Below are 21,836 nucleotides of genomic sequence, written 5' to 3'. Positions count from 1 at the left end.
AAAAGTTTAACTAAAGAAATTCATTTTTTTCTATAATTATTTTCAATAGAAAATCTTACTTTTTGAATTTTCTATATCGTAAAATTTGAACACACAAATTCTCAAGTGAAAACAACTTCCAGAAAATTCATTTTTTAATTTTTTGGTTCATAAAATTACTACTGGAAATTTTAGAAATTAAAAAAAAATTACTTTTTCAAATATTTTGTAATGTGAAGTATGAAACAGTTGTCCTAATTTATTTTTTTCATTTTAACTTCACGTGATCTTAACTTGTGCCGGACCAAGTGAAGCATAATTCATCTCAATTTGACCCATGAAAAGGTGTCGCAAAATGAAGGGGAAATAATGGTTCAGGTGGACATTTATAAATGAGCTTTTACTCTTTTCCAGCTTCTGGTTTCTGCTGCAAAGAGTTGTCTAAGGGGTAGCTTTGTGCCAAACAAGAACTAAAGTATAAACAATCTGCTAAATATAGATCACACAACAAATAGCTTCCATAATTAGAAAATCATCACCTCTATACACTTTCAAAACCTATTCGAGTAATAAGCAATTTACTAGTAATTTTTCTTTTCCAACTACCAACATTTAAAAGATGAGATACAATCACCTATAACAAATCACAGAAATTTCTAGTCTGTAAAAGATACAACAGATCCCACGCGATAAATACACTCTTGTCAAAGAAAAATGTTGCGAGCTTATTCACAACCGTCAAAGCAATTGTCTAAGCTGTTCGTTTTCCTTACGAAGAGACTTCACTTCTTTCATCAACTCCGCTTGGTTTTCTAGAATTGAGTTCATCACGGTTGCCATTGCCATCTGTTGAACGAGACAATTAATTAGAGAGAAGAAATGAAAAATGCAAACGACCTACACTTATTCGAGATGCATACCTCTTGCAGATGAAACTGACTTAATATTTCAAGATGAACGTTTCTCACATCCTCGTGTATGGATTTCTGAAAGGAATCTAGAGTTTCTTCCAGTGTCCGTTGAAAAAGCTGAAGTGTAAATGAAGATCCTTGTGCATCTGACTGAGATGCTTTCTGTTGTGATATTATTCCCTACCATAAATTACACAAATCAATAACATAAGCAAACTCGTGCAACTAAAATAAATATGTATCAACATATTACTATAACGGATATAAACTAGAGCTCGAAACATTTTTTGTTCTCTTTTAAATGCAAAAACCGATACATGCAATTCAATCAACAAATCTAAATAAGTTGTAAATATAACATACATTTGTCAGTGGTAGAGAACCGGATTCTGTTCCAGTTGATATATCGGACTTCAACAGCAAGCTATTTAGAAGTTCTTCTCTGGTTTCTGCTCCTGATTTCTTAATCTTAGGTGAACCAACTGAAAGAGATACTCCATCACCAAAGGAAGGTGCTGTGCTTATTCTTTCTGCATAACTTGAAATTCTTCGAGAAAAAGATGACATTCTAGGAGAATCAGATATTCTTGGGGATTCAACATTTGCCTGTACAAGGCTGCTTTTTGTACTGATGGACAAAGGCAAGGAAGTAGAGAACATGTGATCAGTAAATCCCAGTGAAGTCTCCTGGCTTGTAGAAACATCTTTGGTGCGTAAATTGGAAAAATTTAGGCTTGAACTGGTATAGGAACTGATACTAGATGATGACGATGTATCCTGCAATCCAGAAAGCATTGATCCTGCTGTCTGACCACTGGAAGCCAACATACCAAAACGAGACGGTGCATTTACAGCCGGACGTATGTAAGTATATTTATCAGCTAACTTCTCACCACCCCAAGCTTCTGGAGGAGTGATGGACGACTCTTCACTCTTTGTAGATGGAGGAGGAGTTAATCCAACAAGTGGAAAGGAAGATTGAGTGATATCCTACAGCAAGTTGGTATTATCATAAATAAACTATAGGATTAAAAAATCAACCACCTGGTCAAAAGGAAATATCAAGTGTGTATGAAATGTTTAAAACTTGGGATTTGACTAAATAATGTTTGAAAATTGAAAACATTAAATGCTATCCACACATTTTTTTAATTTATCCCTGAATAACAGTACTGGTTATAGTATCATGGAAATATCATTCCTGATAGTGTACTAATATGCCTTGAAACCTCCATAGTTTCAAGTCCTAGAAATCAGCACTGTTTAATTGAAGGCATGGACGGCAGCATACACAGATTTGTTGCAACTTGAATTGAAGATTTATTCATAAATCAACATTTCACAATAAGTTATACTCAATATTAGGGAGAGAGTAACCTGCTTGGCAGTTGAGCCAGACTTCCAATCAGATATTGGATGATCACTGATTACTTCTTCTGAACTTGGAAATCTTCGACTGGATGATGGAAACAACATAGGTTTCCTATCTGAAAATAAATTATCCTTCTTTGCCCCATTTTCATCCCACAGAGAAGGTGTTATTGGTGGAACATCCACAAGAGGGGAGAATACCTCCATGTCATCCTTGAAGTTATAACTACCACGTGGAGCATGCAACCTGGATAGTGTTCCACCTGGCCATAAATGGTTTCGGTGTGGTGTTTCCTCTCCAGTAGACACATTTGGTAGGTTTGATGTAAATCCACCGCTGGATGTTGCAAGCAAAGATGTATCAATGGAAGCACTCAGCCGACCAGAATTCCTAGTACCAGACACTGATGTAGATTGGGAAATGCTTGATGAAGTTGCAGAAGGTAAAGGATCAGGCATAAGGATTGAATCTTCAATAGCATCTCCCACAAGAGCAGTCTCAGCAGTACAATTCCTCTCATCAACAATAACTGGTTTTGATCTTTGCCAGCATAAGCTTGTAACAGCCTGTTACATGGTATAGTAATAGTCATTTAAGAATAAAAAGATGACATTAAGTAGAAACATAAATTGATAACCTAACATCAAGAGATAAATGCATTCACAGGTAGAACGTAAGAATACATGAGAGAAATTTCTGAAACGCTTAGAGTGATTTGCTCTGATCTTCTATTTATACACTCTTAGCAATAAATATAAAAATAATCTACATTGACAACCAAATTAATGATATTGTTATTGTTACTTCACAAGTGCATGTATGATATTACATAGGTACATGAACATAATTGCTACAACTCCCAATGCTAACATTAATTCCACCACTTTAATTTAAAACAGTTTCAATACTGTATTGTATATTGTGCTAGAAATGCAAAATACACAAAGCAGTTCCCAACTAGTTCCACTTCTTCTATGAGTTCATTTTAATGTCAGGCGAGACAAATCTTACAAAGCTACCTACTGAAGGTTTAAATGCAATAAATCATCAGATCAAAAGACAAAACAAGCAAAAATACTTACCTCTGAACTACCATATGCGTGAAGAACACCAAAAGGTTGTGGTTTTCCACGAACATCGTAGAAAGCCACGCGCCCATTGCTAGTTCCGGCGGCCAGCAACCAACCATCGTCTCTGAAGGCCAATGAAGAAAAAGGAGCTTCACAAGAAATGCAAGATGTCGGTCTTCTTGATCCAGAGTCATATGTGTATAATTTTTTATCAAGGCCAACACTAGCAATGATCTGTTAATTGGAGAAATATATCAGAAAACAAAATTATCTTAACCCAAAGAAAGGGTAAGATGTTCACAGCAAGATGAAAAAGCCTCAATGTATATAAATCTAACACAAGCCATGAAAAAATAAAAAAAACCTTGTCGTTGGATGGAGAGAAGCTAATGCCAGCAGTTGGTGCAGAATGTTGCTTCATCCATGAAACCTTAATAATTTTCCAAAAGCATATGTTGTCAACTTGAAAATATCCATTTGGAATAATAATGAAAAAAATAGTCAAAGCAGCAGAAAATTCGTACAAAAGGAGGTAACTCAATGAAAAACAATACAAACAAACTGATTACTAATAGCATGTTTGGGTTATGAATAATGCAAGCAACACACTCTTTAACACACATTTTCTAACACACTCTCTTTGATTGGTTAAAATACACATGGCTCCCACCAAATTTAGATGGGACCCACATGTTTTGGTGGGAGCTAAGTAAATTTTAACCATTTAAATAGAGTGTGTTGGAAAGTGTGTGTTGCTAATACTTCTCTTGGATTATAGTTTACACACCAAAAACTTAGTTTCAACCCCAAATAACATGTTTCGTCAGACCATGGCTGGGCATGTTGGAGCATAATTTTTGGTCTCAAACCATGGCTAAAGTGGTCGTGCAAAATGTTGCTATTCAATTCGGACAAACCATGATTGTAAAACTATAATTCAGACAGGATAAAGACATGATTATGAAGGCTGTAGAAGATGTTAAAAGTGAGGTTATGCTCTATTACAAATTTGAAAATGAGAAAACCAATTAATTGCTTCAACTATCAACGAAGTCCGAATTGTAGAACTTTGCAGTATGTTATCTAATATTAAGTGAGCATATTGCATACCTTAGGGCTGCGTCCAGTTGTGTCCCACAAATGCACCGTCCCATCATCACCAGCTGTCACCAGAAGGTGACGACTAACCCGAGAATAATCAAGAACTCTCAAAATCTGGTCTTACAGTTTCAAATAAGGCAGATTAGTCCATATACACTTATGCAAGGCCAAGCCCCAATCAGAAGGTTTCAAGTTCAAAAAATGAGGAAAAAAACCTGTTGATTGGGGTCTTTGAGTTCAGCTGCCCTTTGCCCAGAAGCAAGGTTATGAAGTATAAGGTCCCCGCTGAGGCTGATAGAAGCCAAATGTTCATCTTTACAATTGTACATTACACCTGTGACAGTATTAGTGTGACCTTTTAGCCATTTAATACATCGCTTTCTTTGCAAATCCCATATCTTTACAACTTGATCGCTTCCTCCAGAACATATATATCTGGATGCCTTGTTGCTGAAACTGATAGCCAGTATTGACTCCTGCCAATAAAATAATCAGCATGAAGCAATGAAGTAAAAGAAAAAATAAAGTGATTAGTCGTGCTGGAATCATGAACTATCAGTACCACTAACACCAAGGAGTGAACATACAATTGTAGCAAATAAATGGAAACAAAGGGACATGTTTATGCAGGAAGGTGACTCCAATTACAATGCAAGTCAAGAATGGAATCTCAGCCACTTCTGTATCATGGATCTTAAAATTACAATGCATGATATTATGATCTGCCCTAGAATGAATCAGATAGCATGCAGAATCGCTTTTAAGTGAAATCGCGATTTTAATTAGGAAACCATTTGATTTTACGAATTTTAGTCAACCTTGCCTGCTTTTCCTTTAACTCTGGATCCGTTTGGAGATTGCACGACCTAGTTTATTTAACACCGTAAAATTGCAGCCGCATCTAAAGCTCTCTCTTCGTCTCGCAATCCCTCTTTGTCTCTCTTGCATCACATCTCTCTCACAGCTCGCTCTGTCTCACAAATGTCTCTGTAACTCTCCTCTCGCAGATCTCTCTGTCTCTCTCGCAACTCTCTTGTCGCTCACTTGCATAGTTGCACTTCCCAGTCTCTCATGTCACGAGGTGTTTATCAATTTAATCACCATTTAGCACGCTCAAAGAAGGATTTTGAAGAGTGTAGAGTTGTTCCATATGAGGTTAGGAAACAAATGTGGGACATTGTTTATGGATTGCAAATTAATCTCATTAAGAAGAAAACTCCAGGTGAGGATGAAGTAGATAGAGGCTATCATTGACAAGGAAAGCTTTTTGTTTTGTATGCGACTTTTGATTAATTAAGACTTGTTCAGTCATTTTGGATGTTACATATGAACTTATGATTGTGACAAGTTTTCTATGCACTATATATGAACTTAGTATTATTTTCATTTTGGTAGGATCTTACATTCCTACTTACAATCTTGCGTTTTACAGTCTTTAAACCCCATCCCGATCCTAGTTAATTTTTTTGGTAGGATCTTATGATCCTTGTTACAATCTTATGTTTTACAATCTTGATAACCCCCCTCCCGATCCTAGGCGTAATCTCAATCTTGACAACATTGCATACCGCGAAGAAAAAATAGTAGTATTACACAATATTAGTCATCCCCTCATGCATATCAAAGTTCAAAACTCTATTTATTGAACCATAGAAGGATGTTTTTTGTTAAAGTTGGGAAACAAAATATTACAACTAAAAGAATATTCTCTTAAGAAAGCTATTACCATTCTATGAGTAGAAATAGCCGAACTAATTACCACAGTAGGAGAGTTCCAAGGAGATTCACCAATGTCAATTTTTTATCTCCAATTCAGTAAAGAAAAACTACCAAATTTACACCAATCACAAGCAAATATATGCCCACATTAATAACATTGCCTCTAATCTATCATAAATTCTCAATAAAACAACTTCAAACAAGTGCACAGAAAAAAGTGTTTAAAGCAACACTAAACCCCCTAGAAAGCTTTAAACTTTCTGCACAATGCATTACACATTGAAAAACCCAACCTAAAAAATTACCTCAATATTGTCAATACTATCAGTACCGGCAACAGGAATAGTCCCCATACTATGTCCATTCTTACGCCACAAAGAGATCCTCTTATCATCTCCAGCACTTGCAACAACCAAATCTGTTTCACAAACACAATTCACCAAAATCAAACAGAATCAAAAGTTGCTGAATTTTTCAACCAACCACAATTTGGGGAAATGCAAACCCTAGAAATCAAAAAACCAAAAAAAGAGAGAAAAATGAAGTTACTTGTGTGATTCCACTTGACTGAATTGACTTGAAAACCAGGAGAAGGGGTAAAACTAAGGGTACAAGGATCACCGGGTTTGACGGATGAGTCGAATAGCTTATCGGAGGCGTCGAATAGTTTGACGGTGTCGCCGCCGCTGGCCGCCAATAACGACATTGATGGATCCCGAAAAATTGTCGCCGGTAATAACCGAAACTGTAAGTGGTAAGAAAATAGATTTGGAATTGGAATTGAAAAATGGAAAATACGGAATTAGAAACCCTACATTATAATAGATTGGAAAATTGAAAAATTTGAAAGAAGGTATCATACCGAATGAGCGCCTTTATATGATTGGAAAGTTGGTGTGGCAACCCAGCTCTCAATTACCCCGTTAACATCTTTTTTTCGAATTCCATTTTAATTAATACAATTTTTTTTTACTAACCAAAAAAAATTAAATGTAGTGTTTTTCTCTTTATAGTAATATTTTTTAATAGAGAAAAACAAATACATAATTTTATATCTACGTCCAATATATTGAAGGATTCGGGCCATCGAAAATAATCTTTATATTCATTCATCTATAACTTATACTTGCCATTCTATTTTTACATGGGGTTGCTGCTAGATTATACGGTAAATATTAATAAATGTCAAAAAGAACTTGTTAAAAAAATTTATTTTGAAAATATATGGGAAGTAGCGTTTTTAATTTTTTTTTAATGTATAATTAATACAAAATTTCAAATTTTAATTTTTTTAACTAATGTTCTTAAGACACTTATTTTAAAACGCTTAAAAAGACAAGTGTTTACATATTATCCATTAAAAAAGTTATTATATCAGCAACAATTCATGTTTTTATAAAATTTTAGTTAAATTCATATTAATTAGACTAATCTATGTTGCCACAAAAAAGTTTCAAACTCTAAATTGAAATCGAGACACTAAACACATTAGGTTGAGTTAACTCAAAGTGTAACTAAAATAAAATTATAGGAGTATCATATATATTGACATTTAAAAATCATAATTCATGTAAATAATAAATACGCTATCATTTAATTATACTTATTTTAGATAATTAAAGGGGTTTCTAAAAAAAAAATTCAAAAAGGAATTCTTTAAATTAAGTTAAAGGGCCCTTGGTTGTGGTTTTCCCTTTGAAGCCAAACAATTCTTTCCCCAATTCTCTTCTATTATGTAGGAAATTGATTTACAATTAAATTTTTCAATGACATGACATGATCAAAAATTCCAAATCATAGATCAAGTTATTAGACTATGTAATCTAAGATTTCTATTAAATTTTCAAGGAAGCCAATTTTCATTATTGTTGTGTTTTACAATGACAATCGAAACAATCTCCTAACAAAAAAAGATCTCGGTTGAACTAATCTTAATTTTAACAACACTATTTATAATCCATACAAATGTAAAATAAATGGAATTTTAAATACAAAAATATTTGAGAAAATCACATCAGTTTATATTTTATCATGATTTGAAAAGAAAATAATATTTAAACTTAACTAACAATTACGTTTTTTTTCCAACTGTATCGGAATATGTTCTTTCTACTATGAATAAGTCACCAAAAACATGAAATTTTGTGTTAGTAGTTAGTATGAAGTAACATGTATTGTACTAGATGACAATTATGGTTCACAATTAGTAAGTAATTGAAGATGTATCTAAGTATTTCCTATATATACTTTGCCATTTTTTGAAGTATATGTGCTTCATAGTTGCAAATAGATCATCACTTTTTATTTGTCATAGCCACAGCAGAACAGAACCTTAGGTCCCATGATAATGATGTTTCAACTTCAAAATTGAAATTGCAAGAGAATGAGATAACAAGAAACTGATTGAGTTTTAGGAGTGGTTTGGTGAAAAAGTAGCAGAAATTGAAAGAAAAGGCCTATAATTTTCTTTGCAAAAAATTGGCACTGTACTTTCTCTATTGATTAGGGTTAAATTTGAGGCTTCCACATAATTAAGATTAAAATTTAGAAAAGTGGAAACACAAATGAAAGTAAGGATTGGAAAAGGGGTTTTGAGGGGAATTTGACAACAAGTTCACAACAACCTAAGTGCTTTTTGCCAGCTGTGCTCACATTCATCGTGGTATGATTTTCTCTCTTCTCAACTTCTCCAACCTTTTATACAAACAAAATACAGTCATAGTACTGAGTCAAGCAAACATAGATGTTTCCTGATAGAGGCAACAAAAATACCGAATTGGGATGACTAGCATGAGATCATAATTTAACATTACAACATAGAGACCAATAAGAAACAATATAATCCACCAATGGAATGTTATCTAAATAAAATCTGCGATAATCATCACAACACAAACTTCTCTATCATTGTAAATTGATAGTCTAATAATCAGACTACCCTCTTTAAGAACAAAGTAGATCATCCCCATAGTCATCTATCTACAACACATATATGTACATATCATGTTGTAGAATAATTTTTTTTCAAGATAAACGGCAAAATAAGTAAATAAAAATTATAAAACTTTACTTTTATCACCAACCACCGGTGCTTTAACATCCTATAACCAATATATTATGCTCACTGCTTGATTAGATGGATTTCACGTGAAATTTGATCATCGTCATCATAATCTTCAGGTTTTAATTTAACCTTGTGAATACATCTGCGTCAGAGTAATGAAAAAAGGAAAGGTATTAATTACTAACATTGGCTGTTGCAAAAAAAAAAGTTAACTAACATTAAAATTGAGCACAAGGACGGTAACATGAAAAAAAGAACAATGGAACTTCTTTTAGCATTCAAATCAAATAACTGAGAAAGAAAATGAATACCCTAACTAAAAATTAAACGAAGTACCATGCTTCAATTCTGATCTAGTTATTATCCAGACAATAGAAAATTTTAAGCAAAACTAAAACTATAACTTAGAGAAAAGAATGGAGCAACAAAACATTCACAAGGCATATCTGAAAAATCATAGAACAAAGCAATCTTTAACTATCACTGGAACTAATCCTAAGAGATAATTGGAGATGCTCTAAGCTAAGAAACTAATTTGATGAGATAATCTACAATACTCTAAGATAATATCAAGAAATTATCAGATATTTTCTCTGATGTGTCTTTTGAATTATCAGAAATTATCAGATATTATCAGATAATCTACAATATTATTACCGATGTGTCTTTTGAATGAGAAAAATAACTAAATCACATTATTTGATATTAAAAATTGACAGTGTCAGATGACATTTAGAGCAAAAGTCAATGCCAAGCCATATCTGAGACAAAAGCCAAGGCCAAATTGCGACTTGGACAAAAGGCAGGGCTAAATTGCATTTAGGACAAATACAAGGGCCCAAGACCATAATTAGGATAAAAACTGGGGCTTTAGACCGCAACTTGTACAAAGTTGAGGATAGACTATAACCGAAACAAAACCAGTGCTAAACCACATCTGAGACACTAATAGATAACATGAAGAGGAGCCGTTGACGAGCATGCAAAGACTGTTAGCAAGGAAAAACAAGAAAAAAACTACATTCTCTGCCAGCAACTACAATCTTCACACCAAGAAAAAACAATAACAAGAACCCACCTCTCACAAGTCATGCTTCTACCCATCTTCCCAACATAAAAACAACCTTCATGAATACAAAACATGCAAAAAAAACCCTTCCGAGCGCAACCAATTATCAACCTCTTCATCACCTCTTCACGAAACTAGCAACTAGCGCTAGGCCTTTACAACATGCAAAACTCATTACCATCAACAGTACACGCCCATCAATCACTACACCAGCAACCACACACACCAACGCCGCATTACTCTACCACATTCTTTCTCATCAAGTTGTATCGATCTCATCACCCTCTGACCTCTACACACAGTTGCACTCTCAAGCTATAACCAATTGCACTATCTTATCTCCAACCCCTATACCGCAAGACACAACCAATGCACCACCACTGCTATACCTATACCCAACTAGTGCCAGCATCAAGATCTACAACCTACAGAGCATACAGTAATATTGAACCACCATAAGTCCATTGTTATCATGGAATCACCAAAACATTTGCCTTCATCCCAAACTCCATCATCTTCTTCAACAAAAGGTACCACAAAGGCAAAGATGTTCACTTGAAGGTTTTATACTTGGAAACAAAAAGAGAACATAGAACTAAGAGTAGCTGAGGGGTGTATAGCTCCGTCGATTTAGTTGTGATTTCTTCTTCTGGTGTCACCACAAGTTCCATTTCTAAGGAGACAAGACAATCAAGCCAAGTCCAAAGTTGAAATGGTGGGGTCAAAGCTTGGGGTGGTGGCTACGGATTCCTCAAAGCTCAAGTGCAAGTGATGAAGTGAATGAGTTGGTGAGGGACTCCAAAAGAAGAACTTCCACTTCAGCCTTGGAGTGGCAATTGGTTCAAGATGTTTCCCTGATTCATGCCCGGTTGTGAGAATCACATTTCTCGTGTATGTTTCAATGGACCCAGAGCTCCTCGCTTGGCAGAATCTCCATGAAATGGTATAACTTGTGTGACACATATGGATGTTCATCTCAATAAAGATGATGGCTTTTGCTGTGCAAAAATGTGAATAAATCCTTTCGAGAGTTGAGGATGTGTTGAAAGGTTTTCGTGAGCTAAAATATATATAAGAATCAAGCAAGTGTTTTCTTTTCCACCAAGTCGGCAACATAGGAACATTTGCCAACCATGTCAAAAAATCTTATGTTGACTTTTGGATGGCAAGTTAATGATGGACCTTAGACATCAATCCTAGATTACAGAGCAGATAGTGTGGGAGCGGAGCGAGCGCTATTTGATATATCATAAACGATTACAAGACGCTCCAAGGCATCAAGGGGAAGAAAGCCTTCGCTCCGCTCCGAGTCTCTGTTGACAACTATGTGATGGAAAATATTTGTTTAACGGTTTAATCTAAAACTAGGGCTAGATTTTTGAAAAAATTTGGAGAAAAACTGCACACAATCCAAACTAGAAGGACCAAAAGTGATATCATAAAATCAAATTAAAAAAAGAGACATAATCCATAAAATATAACTAAGTAGAACTTTGTACTAATTTGATAATGATTGGTTAATTATACTCATTAACAATCCACTACAAGAACCTCTTGAAATTCAAACATTGTCAATCTATATATAATTCTACTTGAAATAATTATTCATGTCATTGTTAAATAAGGGTATAGCTGGAAAAGAAAAAGTAAGTGGACCTTGGATTTCTAAAATATCAATAGTTTCAAATAAAAAGAATTTGAAACATCAACAGTATAGAAATAGAGGGGGTAATCATTTTATTAAAGATGAGAAACAATCTTTCTTTCTAAAAGAAAAGCTGAATTATTCCAATTCAAAACCCAGAAATCTCACATAACCAATATATGGCAGTTTGGGGGTGTGTGTTTGTTTGATTATTACCTTTAGAAGACCATAAAAATCAAATGTAACAAAAACCATACCTTAGTTAACTAAGGAGTAATGATGTGCCAACCATCACATCTTGTTTGACATCACGAACTTCGCTTTTTTCTCTGCAGGCTTAAGAATCTGGAACGAGCACATCAAGTTCTCATCCACACTCATCATTGCACCAGCATTGTCAAATTCACCACAGTAGTTTGGAGCTGAAAATATCGTAACAAGTTTCCTGTCGGCAAAAAATTCATAACCATCCTCTACAACCTGTAGAAAGATTACATAGTCAGTCACCAGTAAATCATCGCATGTTTACTCTTTTTCTCAAAGAAGTTAAATGAATGGCATGACGGAAGGAGGGCCAAAAAAACATAGAGTGACCTGATGAGCACGGCAAATAAGGTCCAAGTCATGCTTTGTCAAAAATTCAGCCACCATATCAGGTCCAAACGTGTAGGAAACTCCTCTATCATTCATACCCCAACCCTTCACATCTCTACCAGGATCAGACCAAAGCAAATCACAGAGCAAACCAGTGTCGGGAATAGCAGTTGGACGAGGCAGAATCCTGATTTGGTCCAAATTGGCGAGTTCGGGAGAAAGACCACCATGCATGCACAATATTTTATCATCTATAAGTGCTGCCACAGGAAGGCAGTTAAAAGAGTCCGTAAAGGCTTTCCAAAGCCTCACATTAAACCTTCGCTTACATTCATCGTAAAATCCATATATCCTATTAATGGAAGCGCATTCGTGATTTCCCCTCAAAAGGAAAAAGTTTTCAGGATACTTGATTTTATAAGCAAGTAAAAGACATATGGTTTCTAAGCTTTGCTTCCCGCGATCGACATAATCCCCTAAAAAGAGATAATTAGCTTTAGGAGGCAAACCCCCATACTCAAATAGCCTTAACAAATCACTGTACTGCCCATGAATGTCACCTGAAAATTTAAAGATAGTACATTTAATTCAACCACAACAGACACTCACTCAAAATAACCTTAACAGCAATCTACAACACAAAATGCATATCTAAAGACTAACCAAAAACTTTATTAAAAAAAAGACCAACCAAAAACAATAAACACTAACATAAAAATTCATAAACATATGTTTTCTCACAATCCTAAAAATTTTATATGCCCTAAAAACTAAACGGTGAATATTCCAAGAGATATTTCAACCATACCAGAATTAAATAGTACATTCAATTCAACCCCAACACGCACTCACTCAAAACAACCTTAACAACAATCAAAATGCATGTCTAAAGACTAAGCACAAACAATAAACACTTAGTGTAAAGTTCATAAACATAATTCTTTTATATGCCATAAAAACTAAAAGGGTAAACCACATTTTCTTCTTCAATCCCTACCGATCAACCAAAAATACCCTAAAACTAAAAGGTAAACCCCATTTTCTTCTTCAATCCCTACCAATCAACCAATTATACCCTAAAAACTAAAAGGGCAACCCACATTTACTTCTTCAATCCGAACCAATCAATTAAATCAAATATACCCTAAAACTAAAAAGTCCAAACTTGCAACAAATTAACAACACCCAAAAGCATAAATATACAACAACAACAAAAACTTTAAACCCTAAAAACAAAAAATATAAAATTGGGGTAACTGAAAAAGAGAAAAAAGGGTATGTATATAAGAAGTATGTATATACCACAAATCTTAATAGGGGCTTCAAGTTCAAGCAAATTGGGTTGTTGAAGGAAGATTTCTCTAGAAGCTAAACATAATTGCTTGATCTCAGCTTCAGAGAGCTGAACTTGTTTTCCGGGTCGGGCTAATCGGACCTCCGTGAGTCGCCGGATTATGTCATCCAGCACCGCTTCATCAATCACTTGAACTTGTCCTTGACCTTGTGCGCTCATCGATTCCGATCAACAACAACAACAACGAAGAATCAAAGGAGTGGTGAACGAACCAAGCAAGAGAGTGAGAGAGTGGTTCGTTCTCTTTTACTTTGGTTGGTTCTCTCTCTGTCTCCCCGTTACTGTGTACTTTTTTTTTTCTTGGCTCTTTACTATTTTTCTTTTCTCTTTCTCATATACTATATATATATATAATAGTATTTCTTTAATATTTATTTTCCGCTTACTATTTTTTAAAATAGTTTAATTTATATATATAAAGAATTTTCTTTTATAAAACTGTAAAAAAAATTATATTATTAATCAATAACAATGATTAAATTATATATATATATATATATATATATTATTTTTATTAAAATTACTTTTAAAATCATTTTTATAAATAATTATGTGTAAATATTTTATATCAAATTATGATTAGCAATTAAAAGTTGTTTTTTGAAAGTTATCGCATTATTGCTGTATTATAAATATCAATATATATATATATATATATATATATATATATATATATATATATGACAGGGCATATATTTTTTTCTAAAAATATTTTGAATATTTAAAAAAAAAATTGAATATTTTTTTTATTAAAAATTTTTCTTTTGAAATATTAATACTGACAATGACTCTAATTAGGTATGTTAGGTTAAATGGTTTGTAGTTTTCTTGTCTGGGAATTCAAAATCATAAGATTTAGACAAGAGTGTTGCTAATCACGGACTTAGTATAATGACTTTGATTAAAATAATAATAACTATTTAAAAATAATGTAATCCTTTTGAATTGAAATAAAAATAAAAATAAAAATTATATTTACAAATTGTTGGATTTCATTTAATAATTTTGTTTATATTTCATTCTCTATAAAAAGTACACTATTATTTCCTAAATATAGGACCCTATTCATGACATTGCAACATCAAAGAAAAATTTGTAGTATTAAATATGTTAAATATAAATTTGAAGTGATATTAATTTCGAAGTTTAATATTAACAATAAAATATTTCACTTCTTTTTTTAAATAACATTTAATTCAAAATCACATTCTCACTACAAAGTCTCAATACAAATGATAGGTAATTAAAATATTGATTACTAACATAAGACAAAACATATATGCAAAGACACAAACAATATTTTTCGATTGTCTCTAGACAAAACTTATCTCAAAATTCGGTAAATTAGCCAAAATAAATTGGCAAAGTTCAAAATAGCTCAAAATTTCAAATAAGTATCGGGTAAAACAGGAAATCTCATCTACCACTATCTTGCAATCAAACTTGAAAGACAATGTAGATATATCAAACTCCCAAATCCAAATCAAGTCTCTTTCAACCCTCTTGCACCAGCCTCTTTAGGTGGTGGCACGTCAAGGAGCCACATTGTCTTAGCACCGATAAAAGCACCATGTTCATTTCTCAAACACATCATCATCACCCCCAAAGCACCATATCTCCTTGAAATGGAAGCATCAACACATCTTGTCACGCAACAAATTGTATATCATTTATATTGAGACTAGTAGTTGTGAATGTTCCAACCTAAGTTTGTATCACTGCTTTTTTAAAGACTATTTTAGATCTTGTGTGAGTCTTCACGATTTTATCATTTGTAAAAATGTGCCTTTATATATAGGTTATGTAGTGCAGGTGTTTATAAATTATCTTTAGATTCAATTCTTAAATATTATGGAACTTTTTAGTATATTAGAAAAGTAATCCCTAGTTGATGCACTTAAACTCTATGCAACCAAGATAAATAAAAAAGGAGCAAGAGGATAATCCTATTTAAGTCATCTTTAAATATTAACTAGCTAATTATTGTACTTAATTTATATAACTACCTAATTAATATGTCTAATATATGCACTATTGTAACTGTTGCACATTGTTCTTTTTAGCATTGTAGAGGTGTATGAATCAATCCACTCGTTTTTTTAGTGAGCATAAAAGCAAATCTTTAATGTTTATATTGATTTATATGTTGAAGTTAGAATTAGTTGGATTCTCCATGAAGCCACTGCTTCTCCTCCACCTTACCATCTAAAGTATATTTTTTCCAAAATCCCAGTAATTAATTTTAAGTGAACTAAAATACTTGATAAGAAAAATAAGTATTTTTCCCTGTAAATTTACATGAGGGGTTTCTCACGAGGAGTAAATCTTATATGGTACAAATCCAAATTAAAAGTGTTTGGCCACACAGTCACAAATCAACAAAATTAATTAAAATAATAATTTAATCTATTACTTAATATTTTTTCTTTTATTTTTTCTATATTTATGTGTGTTTAAATATGTATCTAAATATTATGTGCAAGTAAGTATTTCTCTTATACAAGAGATTCTACCATTTAAATTTATTTGCATACATTAAGTTGTGATAAATAGTTAATAAATTTTAATAGTGAAATAAGATTTTCAGCTGCTAGCTAGTATTAGAGCATCCGCAACAAAGAATTTTTTAAATGAGTATCTAAGTGGGTTCAAGGATTTTAAAATGATCAATTTACTCTTAAAAATGATTTGAACGGTTAAAACAAAAGGTCGATTGAAGAATTTCACCCGTCAACCTTAAAAATGAACCTGGACACATGAAGAATTTCACCCTGTCCACCCTAAAACCGCACAATTGACAATTTGTGCTAATTTTCAAATTGCAATTACCCTATAGTATTGTTCCTTAAAAATAATAATTACCTAATAGTATAATTTAATTGGTTTGAATAACACTACATACACTAGCTTTTTTGTGCCTGCCTCCAACAATTACAAGCTCACTATGTTATGTTCCTAAAAGTTAATACAAACTACTGAACTCATAAATAGACATCAAATTAAAATTTTCTTCGGGAATGTCAAAAGGCCAGTGTTTTTGTCAATATAAACTTTGGTTGCATGCACATGCACATGCAAAATTTCCTCTTTCTTCCCTCTATATGGCTTAAAAGTTTACACATGTTTCATCTGTTTTATCAATTTTTTAGATTTTATATAGACAATAATAAACACATTTTTTCAATTATTTTTATTGTTTAATATACAAATTTCATAAAACTAAAATAAACCAAACACGCCGTTGGTTTTAGCTGCTACCTCAGACTAATGTCCTTTTATTATTTCATTCTAGACTGATTTCAAATTCAAATTATAATAAACACGATTTAGTTTGAGGCAATATTAGATAAGTTAAGTTAATTTATAATATTTAATTTGTCTTTATTCTTCATTAGTTGGTTTTATATTTATTATAGTCAGTAGAGTTTATTAAGGGATATTAGGAGTTATTCAGCCTATACATAATTAATCATTTGTAATTATTTTCAATCAATGACTAATTTTATTCAGAAATATTCCATTTTACGCAAGTTAAACCAACCAAAATAAAAAAGAATATTTTAATTAATAAAAAACAATATTATTTGAGATTTTATATTTGGATGGATTATGATGTAAGGAATATTGGAGAGCATAAATTATATATAGTTAAATGAATTTGACCTTCATTATAAATTGCTTCTCTTCAAGTTTGAAGATGCTGCTACAATTTTAATGTAAAAAAAGTGAAAGAGCTAGGTATCATAAGGTGCTCCCTAACATGTGGTCTGAGTCGGATTATGCCTTTTCTAACACACAAAATCTAAAGATGAGATTTGAGGATGTAATATCTTTCCTTTAATTCTTCATTCATATATTATATATTTTTTTTTAATCTACTCTGGCTATCAACAGAAAGCTTAAAGCTGCTCAAAATAAAATATTTGTGAATTATATGCTTCAGATATTTAAAAATATTTATATTAAGACTGTCTAATTTTAATTAGATATTTAAAGATATATTGATCGATGTTTAGTACTATACATATCAGAAAATTGCATGCAATCTTAAGTGCACGCAATTTGGATCCATTCTAAATTCATTGAAAAGAGTAGCAAATTGACAATGAAATTGAAACTCAATTGGCACTTGCCCAAATCTTTAGGACTTGGGATGAAATCTTAATGTCAGAGATTTGAACTTTTACAGCTTGCCATTTTGCTCTGCATGCGATACCCACATGCTTGCACCTAAAATGTAAACGAAATGGATAATAAAAAAAAAATTATTTTAGCTACTTTTATTTCCTAATTATACATAATGGAAAAAACACTTTAGAAAAAATATTTCTTAATAATCATATGAATTTAAGAAATATAGTTATGCTAGGTTTGGCGAACGTACGTCCATCAAATTGTAAATAACCTTTTAGCTGGAAAGTAGTTATTTGTTTTGTATGTGGCAAAATAGTGGTTCTATTGGCTAATAAATTTTCATTCCACTTTTGAAGTAAGAAAAATTGATTATAAACTCGATTTTGATGTGTTTGATAGTTCATTAATGAAATTAATTTTAATTCTAAAATTATTTCTAAATTTGAATATCTTGGCTCTAGAATGAATTTTTAGTATTAAATATTTTATTTAATTCATTTTCATATGAACATGGATCCAAATACTTATAAAATTAATTTATTCAAAATTTAAAAACATAAAATTGACTTGTTGATTGGAGTGATAAAAATAGATAGTGTTCGATTTCCTTCCCTCACAAAAAAAAAAAATCAGCAACCAATTATAAGGCTAATTATGAATCCAACAGCTATATAATATGATAGCACAATGAGAAAAGGAATGTGACATGGTTGTAAAATGCTTTTTCTTTACTATAAGCTTTTGAAGTTCCTATCTTTCAGTGCCCCTTCTACATATTTTAATTTAGTACAATGAAGATCACACTTCTAATGAGAGGCAGAGAAGCCCTTTTCCTTTCTTTCTTTTTTCTTGTCTTCTTTTCATGCTGTCTGGAAAATGCTACGTAAAACTATAATATATGCAAAAGATGTATTCTTTTCTGAAAAATTGGAAATTTAAAATAAAACTATAGATCTTAGTTTCTTTTTCCCTTTCCTTAGTCAGCATTACTATTTGCTTTGATGTAATGTACTTAAAGAAGAAAGCTGAACAGGCAGCTACAGCATGAAGATTGAAGAGTACACTCACTCATATGTGTATGATATTTTGGTTGGCCTATACATAGGAATTTTCCTTTAATATTGTTCTAATAATTTCCAAGCCATATGTTTAATTAAATGCATGTATGGTTTGAAAACAAACTACATTAAGAGTAAAAGTACTTTAAAAAAAAAAGTAAATAGACTTTGACTTTATTTTTGATGATTTTTTTTTAAAAATTTGTTTGTGTTTGCAGTGAGTTTTAATCAACGGAAAGTCAATCAAATTCAAAACACAGATAAATATTTATTCGGTTTGATTTCGGGAGTCCTAACAAGTGAACCGGTAGACTTACGTGTGTAAACGATAATTTTGTAAATATATATCTCCAAAATTGAATTTGTGTTTTTAAAATTGAAATTAATTTAGAAAAAAGGTTTAAGAAAATTAACTTTAAAATAAATGACTTGAAAATTATAAAATGTTGGAATTATAAAAGGTTCGAAATTTAAAAGACTAGAAAGTAAATGGAATTTTAAAATGCTCGAAAGATAAATGCCTTAAGGTAAATGATATGAATATTAAAAATGACTTGTGAAGGTAAAATGCTGAAAGTAAGAGTTCTTAAAGGAAACTTGCAAGTTGAACTTAAATAGACTGTATAAAGACTTGAGTTGAAATTGTGGACATTATTATGAAAATGTATAATTTAAAAAATGCATTTAAGAGTACAACAGTCACAAATTATTCGAAAATGTGTGGAAAAAACCATCTTTTGATAAAAAAAAACTGTATTTTTGTGAAATAATAGTAAAAACTGCATCTTAAAAATGCACTTGTTTTATCCATTAAAAATAATCTACAAAATTTGTTTGGTTGTCTCACTTATTTTTTATTTTATTATTTTCTATAAACAAGATATAATTTATATTTTTTTTCTACTTTTAGATTTTCTTTTTTAAATGTAGACTCAACCCATTTAATTAGGGGTGTAAATAATCATTTTAATTAAATTTTGGGAACAAAAAAGGCTAACCAATAAAAAAAAATTATTTTGTATGTATTCAATTGTATTGACCATGTAAAATATTTACTAGTAACTATTTTGAAAGGATAATTCCTTTGTGTGTGTTGGTTGAAACTCTAAAATGTCAAATAGAAGTCAATTTGCACAAAAGGGTTGGGTTCGCTTTGGGTAATGGAAGGAATAAAAGACAACGGTTTGTAGTCGCAGCGTATAAATGCAATTAGAAAAAGATCGATAAAGAGAATAACCAAATTATGTAGAGATATATTGTTTTCATGTAGGAGTTTTTGATTTTATTGTTATCTTCTACTTTTCTTTCAATTCCAAAAAAAAAAAAAAAAAGAAATATGCATTTGCTATTAATTGTTATCAATATGAATTTTTGAAATGTGACATGTTGGTAGCCATTATTAATTATATTTAGTTTGTTTGTATTGTTAAGCTTAGTTTTAGTTAGTTAGTGTTTTAACTAATATTCTAGTTAATTTTAGTAAATTTTACGAGTATTTTAGTTTTTATTCGTAAAATAATGGATAGTTAATTGTAAAATTTATATTTTTTATTGATGTATTTTTTTATATTTTAAATTCTTTTCGATCAATGTATATTCATAATTTATTTTTTGATATTTTTGTAGTTCAGAGTATAATAAACACATTTACATTGTTAGATTTAGTGTTAGTTAGTTAATCTATTAACCAACTAATTAATATTCTAGTTAATCTTAGTATAATAAACACATTTTATTAGGACAATTTTTATCGTTTCCAATTTTAATTCAATAAATAAGTATGAATTTGAATTTCAATTTTTATTGGATATTCATTCGATAATTCAATTAAAATCAATTAAATTGATATTTTGTCTAGAATAAAATAAGTAAAATTAATAATTAAAAAATATTAATATATCTTATTAAAAATTTAATCTAACTACATCAATTTTTTAATTATCATTTTATTTTTATTTCATTTCGAATAGAATACACATTAACATTAACTTGGATCAATAAACTTTCATTGTTCCTTAAATAGGAATATTCATATTTATAAATATAATAACTATTGAGTATGACTTTTAGATAATGACAATTGATATTGTTGTAATTTAAACTTTAGTATTTAAATACAATTTATACTCTGTAAACCTAATTCACATAATTTAATATAAAAGAACTACACAATTGATATGTAGTCGGAAACATAAATATCATTAGTCGAACTTCATTAATAAACATTTTATATTTGTATTTCGCAATTTTATTTTCTTTAATCTTTTATGATCGAATTATTGTTCTAATAATAATTAAATTAATATTTATTAATTTTATTTAAGAGACAACTAAATTGGGGCTATTTTTTTTCAATACACCCTTTTCCAAATTTATATCCCAATATACCATCTTTCCAAATTAAAACACCAAAATGCCCCTTTTTTTTTCAAAATTTTTTTCCCTTACAAGTCGCCATTTGGAATGGCGACTTCCTTAAGGAATGCCTACTCCCAAATGGCGACTTCCAACTGCTTTTTTTTAAAATAAAATAAAAAATTCAATTTTTTTTCGTTACTCATATATATAATTTAATTATTTTAATTAATAAAAATACATAAAAAATAAATAAATTGACATTTAAATTATGAAAAAAATTTAATAAATCCAAATGGACATTTATAAAATAATTTTTTTGTTAAAAAAATATTTTCATTTTTATTGAAATAACAAAAGTAATATATATATATATATATGTATATATATATATATATAATTAATATAATT

The 21,836-nt window shown here is 31.1% G+C and overlaps 2 protein-coding genes across 2 annotated transcripts; both read right to left on the bottom strand.

Moving 5' to 3' along the window:
- Positions 1-475: 475 nt before the first annotated feature.
- Positions 476-6,998, bottom strand: LOC101511830 (protein NEDD1). Its single transcript, XM_027331931.2, is given in 10 exon segments — positions 476-855; positions 858-1,070; positions 1,254-1,880; positions 2,268-2,828; positions 3,345-3,566; positions 3,697-3,762; positions 4,443-4,547; positions 4,649-4,909; positions 6,458-6,570; positions 6,702-6,998. Coding segments are annotated over 10 exon segments (2,463 nt in total). The 5' UTR covers positions 6,859-6,998; the 3' UTR covers positions 476-717.
- Positions 6,999-8,991: 1,993 nt separating this feature from the next.
- LOC101512143 (serine/threonine-protein phosphatase PP1 isozyme 4) lies at positions 8,992-14,194 on the bottom strand. Its single transcript, XM_004490791.4, has 4 exons — positions 13,827-14,194; positions 12,525-13,084; positions 12,188-12,410; positions 8,992-9,358 (listed from the first exon to the last, which is right to left on the bottom strand). Exons 1-3 carry the CDS (start codon positions 14,035-14,037, stop codon positions 12,222-12,224), a joined length of 960 nt encoding a protein of 319 aa, XP_004490848.1. The 5' UTR covers positions 14,038-14,194; the 3' UTR covers positions 8,992-9,358; positions 12,188-12,221.
- Positions 14,195-21,836: the final 7,642 nt, after the last annotated feature.

The sequence above is a fragment of the Cicer arietinum genome, chromosome 2 (assembly GCF_000331145.2).
Source record: "Cicer arietinum cultivar CDC Frontier isolate Library 1 chromosome 2, Cicar.CDCFrontier_v2.0, whole genome shotgun sequence".
Classification (NCBI taxonomy): Eukaryota; Viridiplantae; Streptophyta; class Magnoliopsida; order Fabales; family Fabaceae; genus Cicer; species Cicer arietinum.
The sequence above is the reverse complement of the archived record's forward strand: the minus strand, read 5'-3'. Positions and strand labels throughout refer to the sequence as shown.

Coding starts and splice junctions, on each gene's coding strand:
- LOC101512143 (XM_004490791.4), bottom strand. CDS start 14,037: ATGAGCGCACAAGGTCAAGGACAAGTTCAAGTGATTGATGAAGCGGTG. Junction 13,085..13,826: donor AGCCCCTATTAAGATTTGTG/GTATATACATAC, acceptor TTAAATTTTCAG/GTGACATTCATGGGCAGTAC. Junction 12,411..12,524: donor TTATTTGCCGTGCTCATCAG/GTCACTCTATGT, acceptor ATCTTTCTACAG/GTTGTAGAGGATGGTTATGA.